At 44.9% G+C, this 14,294-nt stretch overlaps 1 protein-coding gene across 2 annotated transcripts in view; it reads left to right on the top strand.

The window, feature by feature from the left end:
- Positions 1-14,294, top strand: part of LOC140393894 (signal peptide, CUB and EGF-like domain-containing protein 3) — a 520,338-nt gene that overhangs the window by 483,135 nt on the left and 22,909 nt on the right. For both annotated transcript variants that reach the window (XM_072480490.1, XM_072480491.1), the window contains 4 exons: positions 1,919-2,083; positions 8,938-9,141; positions 10,953-11,114; positions 12,635-12,802. In XM_072480490.1, coding sequence (XP_072336591.1) covers positions 1,919-2,083; positions 8,938-9,141; positions 10,953-11,114; positions 12,635-12,802 — 699 coding nt within the window. The remainder of the gene's footprint in view (positions 1-1,918; positions 2,084-8,937; positions 9,142-10,952; positions 11,115-12,634; positions 12,803-14,294) is intronic.

Genomic DNA, 14,294 nt, shown 5'->3' with positions numbered 1-14,294 from the left:
AAATGTGGTTGGAGCATAGTCGGGGGGAGGGTGGGCTGGCGCTGCCGAACTTCTGCAACTACTACTGGGCGGCTAACATTATGAAGTGGGTAAAGGGCGAGGGGTCGTCATGGGAGCGGTTGGAGGCAGCGTCATGTAAAGGTACCAGTCTGGGAGCATTGGTAACGGCACCTCTGCCGTTCTCGCTGGCCCGAAAGCCCACAAGCCCGGTGGTAGTGGCAGCTCTGAGGATCTGGGGGCAATGGAGGAGGTATAAGACGGTGGAGGGTGCGTCGGTCTGGACCCCGACTTGTTACAACCATAAGGTTTGTACCGGACAGGCTGGATGGCGGGTTCTAGAGCTGGCAGAGGGCAGGAATTAGAAGGATGGGGATCTATTTATAGATGGGAGCTTTCCCAGCTTGAAGGCGCTGGAGGATAAATTTAAACTGCTGCCAAGGAATAGTTTTAGGTATTTGCAGGTGCGAGACTTCCTGAGAAAGCAGTGCCGGCCTTTCCCCTGCTGCCACCACGGGGGATACAGGATAGAGTAGTCTCCAGTACCTGGGTTGGGGAGGGGAAGGTATTGGATATTTACCAGGAGCTGTTGGAGGCGGAGGAAACCCTGGTGGAGGAGCTTAAGGGCAAGTGGGAAAATGAGCTAGGTGGAGAGTTAGAGGTGGGTCTATGGGTGGACGCCCTAAGCAGGGTCAATTCCTCCTCATCATGTGCCAGGCTTAGCCTAATACAATTTAAAGTGGTTCACCGGGCAAACATGACGGCGGCGAGGTTGAGCAAGTTTTTCGGGGTAGAAGATGTGAGGTGCGAGGGAACCCCAGCAAACCATATCCACATGTTCTGGGCATGCCCGAAGCTCAGAGGGCTTTGGCAGGGGTTTGTGAAGGCAATGTCCACGGTGCTAGGAACTCGGGTGGTGCAGAGTGCAGAGGTAGTGATCTTTGGAGTGTCAGAAGATCCGGGAGTTTAGGGAGTGAAAGAGGCCGACGTCCTGGCCTTTGCTTCCCTAGTAGCCCGGAGACGGATCCTTTTAATGTGGAGGGACTCGAAGCCCCCGAATGTGGAGACCTGGGTTAGTGACATGGCTGGGTTTCTCAGTCTTGAGAAAGTAAAGTTTGCCTTGAGAGGGTCAATGTTGGGGTTCTCTCGGAGGTGGCAGCCGTTCGTCGACTTTCTTGGGGAAAATTAAAATGTCGGCAGAAGCAGTACTCTGAAGGGGGGGGGTGGGGGGGGCGGGCGGATAGGTGTTAGATGGTTGAGGTGTGTGAGGACTGGGTCGGGTGGGGAAATGTTTATTTTACCATGTCAATGTTATTGTTTTTGTTATTGTTATAAAAATTTTGCAAATACCTTAATAAAAATATTTTTTTTTAAAAATAATTAATTGCTCTGTGCCTGATCTTGGTACAGTCCCAGCATCAAGTGTTATGATTGGTCTGGGTCTCACTGTGCCCGGCACAGTCCCAGCATTGGGTGCTGTGATTGGTTTGTGTCTTACTGTGCCAGTTACAGTCCCAGCATTGGGTGATGTGATTGGTCTGGGTGTCACTGTGCCCGTACAGGCGCAGCATTGGGTGGTGTGATTAGTCTGGGCCTCACTGTGCCAGTACAGTCCCAGCTTCGGGTGGTGTGATTGGTCTGGGTCTCACTGCGGCAGGTTCAGTCCCAGCATCAGGTGGTGTGATTGGTCTGGGTCTCGCTGTGCTAGGTACAGTCCCAGCATTGGGTGGTGTGATTCCTCTGGGTCTTACTATGCCCTTACATCGAGTGGTGTAATTAACCACGGAACCATTCATTTTGTGATAAATATTGGTCAGGACACCAGAGAGAAGATAATATATATTTTTTGTATTTGAGTTGTCTCCAATGCCTGCTGGCATCACTCACTGTGCTTGCTTTGTTTCATTGCCTTATTATGAAGGAGGTGCCTTCCCTTGTACCGACAACTGTCAAGTTACCTTTGTGAACCTAAAATGTGATTCTTCCAAGAAAGCGAAAGGTCGACGGACCCGCAATCCCCCAGGAAAAGAAGTGACCCGAATAACACTGGACTTTGAAGCAGAAATAAGGAAGGAAGATATAACAGGTGAAGAAGTATTTTTCATTTGCGGTTGTTTTTTAGTTTTTACAATGAATATAAAAAGCAGTGAAACGAGTTTACTGGTGAATAACTGGGATGAATTCTTGAGGAGGCTCAGTGTTTGATCCTGGCCTCAGCCAGGGTAGCAGTACGCCTGTTGCTGTTGGCTTCTGGGTTCAGGCAGGGCAAATCAACTTTGGCTTCCCATTTCCAATGCTGGAGTCATTGTGGCCAATTGGGCTGGGACAAACATATCTCAAGCGGGTTGAACATCACTGACTATCCAGGCTCACAGCTAAATATGGGCCACTTGAGTATCTGACTCTCATAGATCAGAAACAAACATCCCAGAAGAATTCAGGCAGATGGGAATTGATAACAAATCAAAATTGTCCCATTTTCGCATAGGACAAATGTCACACTTATTCCAGAATTTTATCTTTCTGAGAAAAAGCTGCAAATGTCCAGGAAGTCAGTCGGCATCTGTGGAAAGGAGAGTCAATGGGGGAATTTTCTCAGGCAAGGAAAGGTGGCTTAATGTATGTGTAGGGAATCAAATCCCCTGAAATTGACATTGGAGCAGCATCCCAACATTATCCTGCCCTCTCCCGGGTTTTTGCGAGGTCAGGCTGAAACGGAGCAGGGAACCCACTTGCCTCTGTCAGTAAGAAATTGAAGTAATTATGAAACTAATTAAAAATTATTTCAATCAGCAATTCTGGAACTTTTAGCCATGGCACCTGTTTCCCAACCTGCCAGAAACAACTCACCTGGGGTCACTAGGTGAGCGCACAGTGGGGAAAGCTTTTTCAGTGAAACTGAGAAGCTGGGAAGGCTTTGATAACTGAAACTGAAGAGCTGTATCCATGGGCAGGTGAGAGGCTGCTGTTCAAAGCACACCCTCTCTCTACCACTCAGTGCTATCAACTCAGTTGGTTGTTAATTTTTTGGAAGGCACTACGCCCTGTTTAGCACTTCACTCACCTTCAGCTACACTTCCCTGCTTAACAGCCTTCACCACAGCATGGGAGCACATTATGCAACTCCATTTTTCATCTCTGCTAAGGGTCCTGGGCAGAAAGCCACGCCTCTGCCAACTGCTGCAGATGATTACAGAGATTCATCTAGAAGTAGGCAAGACCCCCCAACACAAAGGTCCACAGGCAGAGGACCAACAGTCCCAACATGTCTTTTTTTAAAAATAAATTTAAAGTACCCAATTAATTTTTTTTCCAATTGAGGGTCAATTTAACGTGGCCAATCCACCTACCCTGCACATCTTTGGGTTGTGGCAGTGAAAGCCACACAGACATGGGCAGAATGTGCAAACTCCACATAGGCAGTGACCCGGACCCAGGATTGAACCCGGGTCCTCGATGCCTTGAGGCAGCAGTGCTAACCACTGCGCCACTGTGCCACCCCCACCCCCCCCCCCCCCCCCCACCCCCCACCCCCTCTCCGAGTCTCAACATAAGAACATAAGAACATAAGAACTAGGAGCAGGAGTAGGCCACCTGGCCCCTCGAGCCTGCTCCGCCATTCAATGAGATCATGGCTGATCTTAACATGTCTGAGCAGCAGTGCCTCAGGAGTCTCAGGCTGTCGTGTCAGTTCGCTGTTGATGCCTGCAGCCTCCTGGAACAGGTGGGCACGCATTGTCATTGGCCATCTGAGGACAAACCACTCCCTCCCACAGTTTGTCCTTCCCCCACGTCTCTGCCACTCCCCAAGACTGTGTGTTCTCTACTTCTGCAAGGAGACAAAACAGAGAGGTGTGACTGTTTGTAGTGGCTTTGCATGGAGACAAGAGAAGGGCAACATTTGTGGATTGTGACTGGGAGGTCAGAGTGTGGGCGGACAATATGATGAGGGCGATTGTGAGTGTAGGATGTTCTGATAAGGATGTGACAAGATGTGTGGAGAGGGAGGAATGAGAGAGGAATGAGTGGATCTGCAAGATGTGCTATGTAGGAGAAATTTGGGAAGGGCAGTGTTTGGAGATTGTGGCCTGAGAATATCACAACACTCGCCTTTCCCAGCCTCCTGAGATCTTGGATCTTGTTGGTGTACTGTTTTCATGTTGTAGGGCCCAAATTTCCACTGCTAACATTCTTGGCCCCTTCCATTCACACCTGCTTGGTTTTGAGAGGCTGGTCTCTTTCCTCCTGTTCTTAGGAAAGATCACCTATTGCAGTTCCTCAGATCCTACAGCAAGTCATTCAGATAAGAATGAGAGACCTGAGGAACAGGGTTCCTCTCCATTCCTGTGGGTGCTGGTGCCTCAGGAATCTTAGTGCTGGTGGAGCGTTGTAACCCATATCATAATCCTTTTGAATTTGAAATCCTTCCTAAAACAGGATGGTGCATTCATCCCACTTTCCATTCTGATTAGTCAGGGAGCCCGGACGTGAGGTGATAATTGCTCTGGGAATGTTTGATCTTTCACCATTCTCACAAATGGTCCCACTGTTCCAACATCGGTTTAGTGCGGACAATTCCTCCTGAGCTTTGAGACTTTGACTCTTCATTTCTGTTGAAGGGAAGCAATGAACCCAAAATATCGACTGCTTTCTCCACAAATGCCTATTGTGCTTTCAGCTCTTTCTATTTCTACTTCAGATTTCTAGTATTTTTTTTTTAATTTCTCATTTTGAACCTGGCCTGAACACAATGTGAAGTTTGAGTCTGGCTTTCTGACTTCATGGTACAGTAATCCAAATCTTATACAGTCATCTCTCTTCCTTGTGTGATGGAGCTGTTCTGTAGATTATAAAGCACATCATATATCATCAGGAATTCATAGAATTTCATAGAATTTACAGTGCAGAAGGAGGCCATTCGGCCAATCGAGTCTGCACCAGCGCTTACAAAGAGCACCCTACTGAAGCCCACATATCTACCCTATCCCCGTAACCCAATAACCCTCACTTAACATTTTTTGAACACAAAGGGCAAATTACATGGCCAATCCACCTAGCCCGCACATCTTTGGACTGTGGGAGGAAACCGGAGCACCCGGAGGAAACCCACACAGACACGGGGAGAACGTGCAGACTCCGCACAGACAGTGACTCAAGCCGGGAATCAAACCTGGGACCCTGGAGCTGTGAAGCAACGGTGCTAACCACTATGCTACCGTGCTTCCCTAGGAATAGAGGTGAGGAGGCAACTGGTTCACACCAGTTGAAATACTTTTGATGGGTTTACTATTGCCATGTAGGAAAACACAACAGCAAAGCAAGTTCCACATATAGCAATTGAAAGGAATGATCAATTAATCTGATTTTTGGGAATATTCATTGAGTAAGGAATGTCGGCCTGAATACTAGGATCACACTGTGCTCCTTAAATTGCTCTTTGAACTTCATATTATGTCTACGACATGGTGGCACAGTAGTTAGCACTGCTGCCTCAGTGCCAGGAACCTGGGTTCAATTCCAGTCTTGGGTGACTGTGTGGAGTTTGTACATCTCCCCGTGTCTGCGTGGATTTCCTCCAGGTCCTCTGGTTTCCTTCCACAGTCCAAAGAAGTGCAGTTTAGGTGGATTGACCATGCTAAATTGCCCAGGGATTTGCAGGTTAGGTGGGAATACAGGGACAGGGCGGGGAAGTGGAGTACTCTTTCAGAAATTCAGAGGAGACTCAATGGGCCGAATGGCCTCCTTCTGCACTGTAAGGTTTCTACGATTCTATGAATAGGCAGACTGGGTCGTGACTTGGTGTTTCATCCAAAAGCCGGCATCTCTGATAATGCAGCACTCCCTCAGTAGTGCATAAACGTTTGGATCTATTTATGTGCTTAAGTCTGGGAATGCTGGGAAGTTTCAGTACGGGGTGCAAATTTAAATGGCGGAGTAGGCGTGAGGGGCCAAATGGCCTACTCCTATTCCTTGTTCGTATGTAATGTCGCTTAATCCCCAGTCTTCTGATTTGATAGTGAGAATCAAGGCAAGATCACAATTACATAGAACATAGAACTGTACAGCACAGTACAGGCCCTTCAGCCCACAATGTTGTGCCGAAATTAATGGATTTTTAGTTTCGTGTTGCATTCTATTTATTAGAAAGCACATTGTCTGCATTGGAATGCCAACACTAAAGATTATAAGTATGAATAAGCCCTCAAAGACACAGACTAATCGAATAATACATTTCTCCCCAACCTAACCGCAGCTTATGGGAATCAAATTTCTTGAATGGACTTTACTGTTGAAATCTGTTCTTGTGTATGTCAAGGGTTTACAGTGATATTTTCCCATTAACCTACTCAAATGTGCATGTCGGCTGATGTTAACGTACCGATAGGTTTGAGAGACTGACGATCACAACAGATACCAGCATGAAGGAAGCGATTGTTGTTCAAAGAGTATTAACAATGAGTTCAGGCTTCAGTGGAAGGATTAACATTCCACAGTCCTCAGGAAAGCCAGAAATCCTTAACCATGGTAGGGAGTTAAAATAGAGGCAGCTAATTCTCTGTAATTTTCATCGGTGATTTAGAGTAATTTGAAAGACTAGACGCAGAATGCTGTCTTGAAGCTGCTCTGCAGGGTACAACTGATCCCTGTTTACATGAAACAATCAACACTTTTTTTCAAAAATTTTTATTTTGTCATGAGGGAATATGAATCAAAAAAAGACAGATGGGTTAAGGTGAAGCAGGGGTTTGGGTGCATTCAAGTCGATAAAGTCTAATTTCTCGCCCAAACCCGTCTCCAACCAATCCACTTCCGGCTTTAATTAGCCAGGAAAGTGACCAACCCAAGTCTTAGGAAATTTGGCAGCTACGTCCAGGCGATGACTTGGCCTATCAAGCAGGTGCAGGCATTTGCACCTATGCCTGTCAGAGCAAACCCCCGCAAACAGGCAACACCAACCCTCCACTGAGGGCTCTGATCCCCTCCGGAGACCTCGGAATCTTCTGCTTCAGAGCATTTTATTCCCAATTTACTTTCACATTCTGTATTCAACAACAATGACCTAAATTTATATTGTACCTTTAACATTATAATACATTCCAAGGTTCTTCGTGGGAGTGTTATAGAATCATGAAATCGCTACTGTGCAGAAGGAGGCTATTCGGCCAATCAAGTCTATACCGACCCCCTGAAAGAGCACTCTACCCAAGTTCATTCCACTATCCACCCCAACCTATCACCGTAACTCTTTAACCTAACCTGCACACCTCTGGACACTAAGGGGTAATTGATCATGGCCAATCCACCTAACCCGCACATCTTTGGACAGTGGGAGAGAACCGGAGCACCCGGAAGAAACTCACGCAGACAGGGGAGAACATACAAACTCCACACAGACAGTCACCCGAGGCTGGAATCGAACCCGGGTCCCTCGCACTGTGAGGCAGCAGTGTTAACCATTGTGCCACTGTGCCGTCCAAAATTTAAAGCACAATTTAACATTGAATCATATCAAAAGATACAGGGCAGATGTTCAAACGTGTGTCAAAATGTAAAAGAGTGTATTAGAGGAGGAATGAGAAGGAAAGAGTGCAGAAGAGGTTGAAGGAGGGAATCCCAGAGCTTAGGGTTTAAAGATTAGTTGAATTATTAGCAATTCTTGTAAATTAGCACCGAAATCAAACTCTTGCCCAGATAACATCAAATGCATTGTACTACCCCAGCACTGAATAATGAAGCTGCTGCACTAACTGTCACCACCAACATTCCCATTGTTTCAAAAGGGCTGCTGATGGCTCAGTTTGGCAGTGTTTGCAAGCATTATGATTTGCTTAATATTGCTAATAATTAATTTATCCCATCTGGTTATAAAAGATTTGGTGTACCGATATATTTTTCATTTAAACGTGCTTATCAGATATTCACAAATGGGCTTCCATTTGTGATTCGCAGTCAGGGCACATGTCCTGATTCACATGGTCAGAAATGGATTTAAGTTAAAATAAATGGACAGGAAAATTCCATTTCTTTCTGTTCTATTTAGAGCATTTGTCTAAAATAGAATAAATGCTGAAATTGCTGCAAAAACTTTAATTTTAAAATAATGGGTCACATTTTCTTTGTGCAGAAGAGAACTGATAACATTAAATTATACTGAAACCACAGCAGGCATTTTATTATTTCCCATGTACAAAGTAAAAATCAATATGGCGTCATTATGTGTTTGCAAATATTTTGTAACATCTGAGGAAAATACCTTCCCAGAGAACTGATGCTAAATGAATGTAATGCAGATTAATTCCTTTGCTTAAAATTACACGAGTTCACTTTAATTTTGCTTAGTGCTTATCAAAACAAGAAATGGGTGGCACGGTAGCACAGTGATTAACACTGTTGCTTCACAGCGCCAGGGACACGGGTTCGATTCCCGGCTTGGGTAACCACCTGTGCGGATTCTGTACGTTATCCCCGTGTCTGCGTGGGTTTCCTCCGGTTTCCTCCCACAAGTCCAGAAAGACTTGTTAGGTGAATTGGACATTCTGAATTCTCCCTCCGTGTACCCAAACAGGCGCCCAAATATGGCGACTAGGAGATTTTCACAGTAACTTCATTGCAGTGTTAATGTGAGACTACATGTGACACTAATAAAGTTTATTATTTTTATTAAATGGAGGTACTATGGAATGCAGCACTGTCTATAAGTGCTCCAAGCGTGGCGCTGTCACACTCTGAGCCCTCTCGACCTTGCCTCAACAAAATCCCTGAGGAGCAACTCGCACACCAGCAGGTTGACACCCCTTTGTCCATTTTGCACATAAACCATTCCGTGGTCTCGATTTAAGGAGAGCCCCAGACTGAGATTGTTCCAGTTCTTTCACTCTGGCTCCTGCCCAGCTCATTCACTCCAAATCACTTTGACAAAATGCAAATCGTTCCTTGCAGGCAGCTGCAACATCAACTGCCTGAGGCAGAAGATGGAGAAGAAACTGAAATCTGCGATCAAAACTTTGAAAAAATCGATCAACCAGCAGCGCTTCCACATTCGCTTCTCTGGGACGGAATACGAAGTGGCAAAGAAGTTAGCCAAAGCGCCGGAGAAACAGGAGGCATGCAATATCGGGCAGGAGTGGGTGGATGGGAAATGTGGTAAGTGTGTGACATAAGTGAGGTGGCAGTGAATCATAAACCTTGCTTGGCTGTGTGAATAAGGAAATGCATAGATTGACTTTTATTTTGTAGTTTTCTGAATTAAAGTTAAACAAAATACCTACTTCAGTGAAGTCACTGCAGACTTTATCAAACTGAACTTGCAGGAAAGTGCAAACAGCTAATAACACATGACAATAAAAAAACTCTATAAAGCACATTGCTGCATTTATGTCACTCAGGTGATACATCCCGCTTGTGACACTTGTTCCACTCGTTCAGTGTCCGACCATTCCCAACTTGGTCAGGCATCCTGAGTAGACCCATAACCTTGTTCTTCAATCAGCTTAAGGTCTGCTGTTTCAGACTGAATCTTCAATATCTCTGTCCCTCTGTCATCAGCTTGATTGCATTACCATACCTGTTCTTCAAATGGCTTCTTGAAATAGAGAATACTGTTTAGGATCAAAGTCCAATAGCAAAGGTTGGATGGGCTGAATTACCTCCTTCTGTACTGTATCATTGCATGATTCTTGGAAATTTATTTTAATGAAGTACCTTATTTTAATGAAGTGCCTTGAAAACACAACCTAATATTAAAACAGAAATTATGTTTTTCAATTATACGTGAAAAGAAAATGTACCTGGTGCATTCAGAAAGTAAAAGCGACAATATTGTTGTTAACCAGAGATTAATCCCAAAGTTTAAAGCAACTAAAAATGGGCATGTGTTTCCTGCAAAGGATGCAACAGGTTATCTCAGCAAGTAGCCGAATCGTAGGTCTGGATCCTGTTTGGTCCTCTTAATTGATGTCCATTGGACAATAATCAAAACCCTAAGCACCCTTAGCTTGGGAAGTGGAAGAATTTGTCAACATGTCTGTTGCTGATGACTCTCCAGTGATACCTCGCTGGAGGTGCATACTTCAGGATGGAGGGTGAAGACAGAATGTGGTCCAGTAAGCGGTTAACATTTACTGCCCAGGCTTGCATGTAAATAATGGCCATTGAAGCAAGGAAATGGAGGACAACTGCAACCCTATAAATCATCGTTTTCATCATAGGACAGATGAGGAGTGAAAATGATTGTTAAACATACAGCTTTTATATACAGAGCAGACAAGCTTGGCAGCTTATTGGCCAGTTCTCATTTTGGAATCATTCATACAGAAACATACAGACACAAACTGCCCATTTGTATTGTAAATACAATATCATGCTGCCCACTAGTGTTTGGTGGAGATAAGCTGATGGTGGGAGAATAACATTAAATATAATGACGGCCATTGGAAACAACTGATGGGTACTTAGTTATATTAGCATTGCTATATTTTATCATTAGAACTGAAATTCCCAATTCAGACATAGAAATAAGCCGATGCTGCCATGCAGACATACAATTTGCCGTTACCATTGAAAATGCTGGCATATGATAGAGAAGAACTTTGCACTGCACTTCCTACTTACAGAGTCATCGAGTCATACAGCCCAGAAATAGGTCCTTTGGCCCACCATGTTTATGCCGACCATCAAATGCCAAACTATACTAATCCCATTTACCAATACTTGGCCCGTAGCTTACTATGCCTTGCCGATTTAAGTGCTCGTCCTTTCTGAACCTTCTCTGAGTGTTGCACAGCTCAAAGGTGTATGACATTTTAGAATGTCCACAGGAATTATTGCCAAAATATTTCAATATTTCAATTTTTTTTTTAATGCTTTAAAATACTGTTGGCCAAAATAGAAACAGGAAGGTATTTCGGTGAATTCTTGCTTTTGCGATTCCCCTCACCGGCACTTTCGTTTCTCAGTTAGCTGCTCGTCAGGATCCTTCTACCATGGACAGCAGGAGAAATGTGTTCCGTGTCCTGCCGGCACTTACCAGGAGAAGGATGGACAGTTGTCATGTGACTTATGTCCTGGAACTGATGGGCAAGGCCCAACTGGAGCAAGTAACATAAGTGTATGCACAGGTAAATGAGTTATGCACGTGTCAGTCAACCTGTGTTGGGGATTTCCGCATGTTTGATGGAGATATTCATGAGTTTGGTTGTACAAGTATGGTATTTGTGTGTATTTCGATGACTGGTAGGGATTGAGTATTTCTCAGAAAAAAATGCATCAATGGTTCTGTAAATCAAACATTTATACTTCGCAAGGATACCAAGTTCTTCCAAGTCAGGCATGGAATGCAGCTAATGCAACTCAAAATTTCATCTCATTCTTTTTCCATAGAATCCCTACAATGCAGAAGGAGGCCACTTGGCCCTCGAGTCTGCACGGACCCTCCGAAAGAGCTCCCTAACCTAGGCCCACTACCCCTCCCTATCCCTGTGAACCTGCATTAATCCTGGCCAATCCACCACTTTCCGGAGGAAACCTACAAAGACACGGGAAGAACATACAAACTCCACACATACAGTTATCCAACGCTGGAATCGAACACGGGTCGTTGGTGCTGTGAGATAGCAGTGCTGACCATTGTGCCACCGTGCTGCATCTTGATTCTCTTTCTACAAGGGGACATTCTATCCAAGTCCACTCCGCTGTCCACCCTGCTCTATCCCCGTAACCTAACCTGCACATCTCTGGACACTATAAAGGGCAATTTAGCATGACCAATCCACCTAACCTGCACACCTTTGGACTGTGGGAGGAAACCGAAGCACCCGGAGGAAACCAATGCAGACATGGGGAGAATGTGCAAACTCCACACAGACAGTCACCCAAGGCTGGAATTGAACCTGTCGCTGTGATGCAGCAGTGCTAACCACTGTGCCACAACAGGGGTGGCTATTGCTGCTCCATGAGCCAAAGAGAACTAGAATAAAAGGGTCTGGGGTCTTGCCCCCAGAGCCCACCAGGGTTTATGTGGCAGTCTCCCATCCCAAAAGCGGACCCCCCAGCCACTGGTGAAATGCCAGCAGAGCTGGGAAGCCCTTAATTGGCTCCATAAGTGACTCATTTGGACTTCACGCAGACAGGATGTCTAGCACCTTTCCTGCCACTGAAAAAATAGCATGGCAGCAGGAAGACATGGGCACACGACCCAATCCTTTCCTGTGCTATTTTGTTAGCCTTCATTCCTCCCAGTCCACCCCTATAGGGCTGGTGAAATTCAGCCCAATGGAAGCTGAATTAAGCCAGCCTATGTAGATCTACCTCAATGCTGTGCAGTGAATTACCCAGACTGAGATTAGTACGGCCTGCAGCTTTGGATTACGGGCGCCCAAAAGAAGATAGAGTTTCTGAATACATGTTAATCAATTTTCTTAACCAATACCTCAGCAGAAATCATTGTTCCACATGTCTAAGCTGAATTCAAACCCCAGTCCGAGAGGTGAAAGGGCAACACATCACCTATTTCATCAATCGGACCAATGATTTCATTTATAGACATTGCCTTTGGTCCGGAGCACTTTGATTTATGTTGTTTAGTTTAAGCAATGACTGGTCAGCTCACTTAAACCCTCTGTTGTTATTGTTGATGCAGGTCAGTGCAGTCCTGGCCATTATTCGTCAGATGGGTTTCAACCATGCCAGTTGTGTAGTCGAGGTACATACCAGCCTGAGCTAGGCCGAACACTGTGTTTCCAATGTGGAGGAGGCTTGATGACAAAACATGAAGGAGCTTCATCCTTCCAGGACTGTGATACTAAAGGTGAGTAAGAAACGCTGTTGTACAGGAAGCTCTTTTATGTTTATATTAACAGAAAATAAGTAGCAATATGCATTGAAGTTTGGATTGTGGGAGGAAACCAGAGCACCCGGAGGAAACCCACGCAGACATGGGGAGAAAGTGCAAACTCCGCACAGACAGTCACCCGAGGCTGGAATTGAACCCGGGTTCCCGGAGCTGTAGGATGCACTGCAGTAACCTTCCAAACTCACAACCTCTACCATAGAGTTGTGTTCTTTTCTAAAATCTGTGGTTAAAGCTTGTGCATTTTATGACACCCTTGTGAGTTTAGATAACATTTGGAAACCTTGCATATTAATGTAGTACAGGATCAAAGAGTGAACAATTAAATGGAAAGCGGGGGGCTGCACGGTAGCGTAGTGGTTAGGACTGCTGCCTCACGGCGCCGAAGATCAATCCCAGCCCCAGGTCACGGCCGTGCGATGTTTGCACATTCTCTCCACGTCTGCGTGGGTCTCACACCCAAACCCAAAGATGTGTAGGGTAGGTGGATTGGCCACGCTAAATTTCCCCTTAATTGGAATTTTAAAAAAAATAAGTTGAAAAAGATGAATACAAGGTTTCAACTACAAATTATATGGCTGTTGCAAATTGATTGTTGCCTTTACTCGAGAAATGTAAGGGAAGGAATCTCCGAAGACAACACCAATTTACTTTAAAGGAAAATGTTGTGGGAGTTTCACCAGTAGTTACTCAACTACAGCGTACTTCTCTCTCCCACTAACCAGACAATACTTAGAGTTGAAGTTCAGTTTAACCTTTTATTGCAAGCTATAGCAAGGGAGCTGAGCTATCATTCGATGACTTGCCAGCTTCCCGAGCACAGAAAGTACAGGTCAATTATACTTTTCCCTGTTATCTGAAGTAATTAACAATCAAAAGAATACCTTTGTTCAAAAATTATCAATGTCCACTCACAGGATTACATAATGCATTACACATGAGTATAGTTATCAAGCATAACCAAGGCACATACATAATATAATATCGCTGGGTGCGTAAGTGTCTCTACTTATCTACAAGCTTCCAGACAATTATTAGATTAAGTATACGCCTGAGCTGCAGCCCCCAGACTCCTTTCCATTGTCCTTTGCTATGATCTTCACGTGAGCGGCAACTGCCTGGTATCAATTAACTTTACGTGTGCAGGCATCCTTGCTGCGACTACAAATCCTTGGGAGTTTTATCTGTTGCCATAGCAATGGCCTGAGGTTATCTGTCGACAGACACCTCCTAGTCTCTGCAAGCAGGAGCTCATGTGAGCCCTTTGGTTTTATTTAAACCTAGTATATAGGTTAATACCTAAATCTACCTTTTTATACCCAAATCTACCTCTTCAGGAACTATTACATCAAATAACAGCCGTGGATGACTCCTATAGATTTGGCTTTGGTGATTGAATGCTCTTGATGTGACATTGGTGATTTGAATATTCTCAGTAGAAACTATAATA

Source organism: Scyliorhinus torazame, chromosome 17, assembly GCF_047496885.1.
Source record: "Scyliorhinus torazame isolate Kashiwa2021f chromosome 17, sScyTor2.1, whole genome shotgun sequence".
Lineage (NCBI taxonomy): Eukaryota > Metazoa > Chordata > Chondrichthyes > Carcharhiniformes > Scyliorhinidae > Scyliorhinus > Scyliorhinus torazame.
This window is presented reverse-complemented; position numbering and strand designations above follow the sequence as displayed.